The sequence below is a fragment of the Manihot esculenta genome, chromosome 8 (genome assembly GCF_001659605.2).
Source record: "Manihot esculenta cultivar AM560-2 chromosome 8, M.esculenta_v8, whole genome shotgun sequence".
NCBI classification, from domain to species: Eukaryota; Viridiplantae; Streptophyta; class Magnoliopsida; order Malpighiales; family Euphorbiaceae; genus Manihot; species Manihot esculenta.
Window position 1 is genome coordinate 14,887,420 of NC_035168.2, and position 5,785 is coordinate 14,893,204.

Below are 5,785 nucleotides of genomic sequence, written 5' to 3' on the forward strand. Positions count from 1 at the left end.
ATTAGAATCAGAACCGATCAATGTTAATAGGATTATTGATGACTTAATTTGAGTTGTTATATTAAAGGACCACGTAAAGGAAATCTGAGAAGGAAGAAAAACTTAATAGAAAATGGAAGAAAAAATTGTTAAAATTAAAATTGAAAAATATTACCATTTTCTGGTCGAAATTACCGATTCACAAAAAAGGTTTGGATTTTTTTTAAAAGGTAGGCAATTATTTCTTTAGTCCAATATGGTCAACCCAATTGTTATGACATAGGAGCTGTGCATTAAGAGAAACCACCGGCAGCACAGCTTAAAACCCTAACTCATCTTCCTCTCAATTTCATTTCACACCTCTCTCACTTCTTTCTCCTGCTCTCCCTTTTTTCTCTTCCTCTCCAAATAGAAAACCTAGCCCTATATCATCCACTCTTATCATCAACGGCTGACAACCGTCGGTCTATCATCACTACTCCGGCGACCTATAGCAAGCACCAATCCTTCCCAGCAGGTTCTTCTCTGTTCTCTATGGTCTTATAAGAGGATTTTTTTTTTCTTTAATTCGTTACTTCAAATGTATTATGTATATCTACTATTATACTGTTTTTGCGATTTTATTTTTACCAATTATATTCTTGATTCAATAAAATATAGAATGAGATTTGAAGTGTTTGTGGGTAGTCTAATCCAGTGCATTTTGTTTGCAAAGCATATAGAAGGCTGATGGAACATTAACAGGAACTCTTTAGACATGAAGGAAACCCTAGTAAAACTCTTCCTATGCTAGGAGATTTTTAAATTTTACTCGTACATGGGTGTATTTAATTATATCTGATGGTGATACTGAGTTCGGTTGCTGAGGTAGTGTGGAAATAATGACCCAACCTAATCCGCTTCTTTGAAGTGCTTGTCAGTATACTTTGTATTACTTATTAAAAAGTGACATTCTTTTCTTTTGCTTGGATTTAGTAACACTGGTTTATGGTTTATTGCAGTGGTAAGCTTGAATTTGTTGATAGTTGAGCAGTTCTGTAACTCTGTTGAATATGGATATTGATCCTGATCTTGACAAAATGAATATTAAAGATGCAAATGAAGGTTCGTCGATGCAGTTGGATTCAAAGGTATGCTCTCATTGAAATCATCAATTCCTATTTCATTTATTTAGTCTCTCTACCTATGCCATGCCTTCCGCCCCAAAAGTAGTCAAATAGTACTGATTATCATTATTATGGTTAAAAATGGAGAGCAAATCTCACTTCAATAGTGCTGGACTTTTTTGTTGGATTCAAAGGTATGTTGTGATTGAAAGCATCAGTTAGTATTAGGTCTTTATTTTTCATTTATTTAATCTCTCTACCAATCTCATGCCTTCTTGCTCCAAAAGTAATGAAACATCAGTGATTGTCATTATTATGCTTAAAAATGGAGAGCAAATCTCACTTCAGTAGTGCTGGACTCTTTCAGTGGGAATAGGGATGTAAACGGGTAGGGTACCCGCGAAAATTAAACTACCGAATCCGAACCCGATTTATATTAGTAATATCCGAACCCGTTCCAAACCCGATTAAAAATTAATTTAAACTATCCGAATCCGTCCCAAACCCGATTATTATTATCCGAATAAAATCCGAACCCGTTTAATCTTATATATTTTAATTAATAATTTATATAAAAAAATATTTTTCATTAATAATTTTCATTTAAAAAATCTAATATTTTTAAAGAATATTTAAATTTAAATTTTTAAATAAAAATATATAAAAAAAATTTATAAATATTATTGTAAAATATATTTTTTATATTAAATTAATTATTTATATAAACGGGTTCGGGTAGTGGGTATCCTGTACATAAAACCCGAATCCGATCCGAACCCGCAACGAGTATTATTTTTAAAACCCAAACCCGATTATAACTACCCAAATCCGTTCTATTAGGGTTCAGTCGGATCGGGTACCCGAAAATACCCGATCCGTTGCCATCCCTAAGTGGGAATGTAGGCTTCATTGTTAGATATCTTATTTGTGAATAAGATGGAATTTTGTTATTATTTTTTAATATATTTATATTTCATTTCTTATTACCTCATAGCAATCATTTGGATGAGTAAGCTCAACATTTTTTTTTATGAATCATATTTAAGTTTTCATCTTTCAATTTTGATCTGAAGGGAACTCTTGAAGAAAAAGAGGAGATTACTAAATCAATGGACAAACTAAATATTCATAAAGCACCATCTGGACAAGCTGGGTCTTCGTCATTAAATTTCAAAAGAAAACCAGTTGTCATTATCGTTGTAGGAATGGCAGGTAGAGTTAATTGAATGCAAAATAATTATTATTATTATTATTATTATCGTATATGTCTTTGTTAAAGTTTGTAATATTTTTTTTTTCATATTTGGTTTCAATACTCTCTTTCCCACCTTTTTATAATTGCAATTGATAAAATGGAGTGCCTCAATAAATGAACATGAACAGTGAGAATCATTACTTGAATTTGTGCAGGAAGTGGAAAAACAACTTTTCTTCATAGGTTGGTTTGCCACACGCAAGCTTCAAATGTTCGTGGTTATGTACTCAACCTTGATCCTGCTGTGATGACTCTTCCATTTGGTGCAAACATTGATATAAGAGACACTGTTCGGTACAAGGAAGTCATGAAGCAGTTTAATCTTGGACCTAATGGCGGAATTCTAACATCTTTGAATTTGTTTGCTACAAAGTTTGATGAGGTGAAACTTTCCTCTCATTTACCTGCTACTGATTTGATAAGTGTTATTGGTTACCTCCATTACTTTATTTAGGTTATTTGTTTATTGCAATGCTTTTGTTATAATAAATTATGCCATGGATATCTTGGGTTGGCATCGGCCTATTTTTGTACATGCTTTTCAAAGAACAGGATAGGCTAGTGGTAAACCACTTTCATTTGGAGAGAGTTCTATGGTTTCCCTTGGTGATATTTGGGGGCAATGATACTGGATTATCCAGTTATGGCCTTCGTATTTATGCATGGACTTTTCAGTGAATTATCTACTCTACTTTTTTTATTATTCTTTTGTGTGTTCCTTAATTTTTTGATCCCAATTTCAGGTTGTTTCAACTATAGAGAGGCGAGCAGATCAACTTGATTATGTTCTAGTGGATACACCTGGACAAATTGAGATTTTCACTTGGTCTGCTTCTGGAGCTATAATTACAGAAGCTTTTGCTTCAACCTTTCCAACTATAATTGCTTATGTGGTTGATACACCTCGTTCCTCAAGCCCAGCTACTTTCATGAGCAACATGCTTTATGCTTGTAGCATACTCTACAAGACACGGTTGCCACTTGTGTTGGCATTCAACAAGACAGATGTGGCTCAACACCAGTTTGCTTTGGAGGTATAAGCATTTATGTGTGTTAGATGGTTATTTGTGAATCTTTCATCTTGAGCTTGTTTACCGTCCTTGTGTTACTAAAATGTAAAGGATTAGACATTTTCTTTTTTCTCGGGCTTCAATATATTGTTTAAGTGATGTATCTACTTTTTACCCTTTCCTGTTAAGTTCTCTTTGATATTAGGAGGTTATGATATGCAATTTGTAAATGTTGCTTCAGGAGTTCAATTGAGGGTCAATGTCTTTTCATTTCTCATGGCACTCCAAAATTTTCTCTTCATTTCTCATAGCATTCTTAAATTTTCTTCTTAGTTTTTATTATTTGCCAGTTTTTCTCTTAAACCTGCCTACCCAATTTTAGGTTCTGCTTTACTGTCAAAGAAGAAAAAATACTTCCTTTTTGAAACAACTATGAACTGTGCAGTGGATGGAAGATTTTGAAGCCTTCCAAGCGGCAGTCAGCACCGATCACTCATATACATCCACTTTAACAGCAAGCCTTTCTCTTGTGCTTGATGAATTTTACAAGAATTTGAAATCTGTTGGGGTCTCTGCTGTTTCTGGGGCTGGAATGGACGCATTCTTTAAGGCTATTGAAGCAAGCGTCCAGGAATATATGGAAACCTACAAGTATTCCTTAAATTAAAAAATGCCTTCCCTTTTTCTTGCAACTACTATGGTGTTGCTATTGCTTTAAGCTTGGCTAACTTGTGAACCTTTATTGTTTAGGGCTGAGCTTGATAAGAGGCGGGCAGAGAAGCAACGCCTGGAGGAGGAACGCCGGAGAGAGAACATGGAAAAGTTAAGGAAAGATATGGAGAAATCTGGGGGAGAAACTGTGGTCCTAAGCACTGGTTTGAAGGACAAACAAGTTACGGGAGATACTATGATGGATGAGGAAGAGGAAGAGGAAGATGATGAGTTTGAGAGATTTAGTGAAGAGGAAGATGCTGTAGATGAGGATGAAGATGAAGAGGTTGCCAGGTTCTCCTTTTAGTGGAGCTGTTTTACAGGCATAAGTTTCTTGAAATTACATGATGATTAGGATTAGATGTTTAATTTACGCTAGATGGCGTGACTTATTGATGATGGAATTCTTCTTCCTTGATGTGAATATTCCATGTTTTGACTTATGTGCATGACTTTCAAATTTGTAGCTTGCCATTATTTACCTTATAATTGGACAATGAGCTAAGATGTGCGTAGTTATTTTACATGTACAGAATTTAAATTGTAGGGTCCTCTTGGCAGTCGGAGGAATGTTAACTGATATATTATTGTGTTTCGAAATGAAATTTGTGAATTTTCTATACTTTGGGCTTCCTGTTGGCAGCGAACATAGAAATGTTTCTTTACCTGCGGTGCACTCTCAGAAGTGTTCTGCTCATTTGCCCACCTGCAGTGAGTTGGGAAATTTAATATTGAGTTTGGAAATTTAATATTTAGACTCTGAAGTATGTATAAATTTATTAGTTGGTCTATCGATTGTAAAAAATACATAAGGAATATGAAAAATATATTAAAATATTTGATATTATAAAAAATAAAAAATTTATTAATTATGTGAGTTTTAGCTATTAAGTGTTTTAATTTTTTAGAAGGGAAAAATATATTAATTAGTTTATTAATTTTATAAAAATATTTTTTAGTTAATTTTTTATATTGAGAATATTTTAGATTTTTATGTTGTATTTATGGTTAAAATTAATGAAATGATTAATTAATAGATTTTTTAAAATTTTTTTTAAAATTTTAATATATTTTTCAAAATAAAATACTATCTAATGAATTTTTTTTATATTATATAAATTCAAGTAGTAATTTTTTTTTTCTTATGTTTCCCTTTAGCCGTGATATAGCAGAGCTTTAATGGTGTCACTCAAGGTCCAAAGGACTGTTTTTAGTGCCTCTGACAAAGTATAGGTCAAAAGGTTAAATACTTTGGTTGAAAATTATCTATTGCTTAGAAATTTTTGAGAAAGTATATCTTTTGGGGAATTCACTTGATAAAGTATGTTTGATTTGCAAAATAATTTTTTAAAATGTTTATTTCTAGTTGTATAACTTTTTAAAAAATTTGTTTATAAGATTTATACATATAAAAATAAATTAATAATTTCATTATATATAATTTGAAGTATAATAAGAATAAATTAATTATTTCATTATACTCAATTAGGAAAGTATAACTTACCAAGAAGTATCATATCTAGATAAATTATTTCTCTTATATGTTATTTCTTTTATATAGGAGAAATAAAATTTTCTTCTTCCTCAAGTTATTTTAATAGTAAAAATTAAAAAAAAAAAATTTCTTTCTTGTATAAATTTTTTTATTCTGAAGTTATTTTAGTAATGAAAATTAAACAAGACTTTTCAAGTCCTATTTCGACTTATGTACCCCAACCACAACC

At 31.9% G+C, this 5,785-nt stretch overlaps 1 protein-coding gene across 1 annotated transcript; it reads left to right on the forward strand.

Annotated features, from left to right (window-relative positions):
* The first annotated feature begins 240 nt into the window (after positions 1 to 240).
* On the forward strand, positions 241 to 4,681 carry LOC110621304 (GPN-loop GTPase QQT2). Its single transcript, XM_021765536.2, has 7 exons — positions 241 to 496; positions 981 to 1,109; positions 2,159 to 2,297; positions 2,496 to 2,722; positions 3,084 to 3,374; positions 3,796 to 4,001; positions 4,101 to 4,681. Exons 2-7 carry the CDS (start codon positions 1,032 to 1,034, stop codon positions 4,366 to 4,368), a joined length of 1,209 nt encoding a protein of 402 aa, XP_021621228.1. The 5' UTR covers positions 241 to 496; positions 981 to 1,031; the 3' UTR covers positions 4,369 to 4,681.
* Positions 4,682 to 5,785: the final 1,104 nt, after the last annotated feature.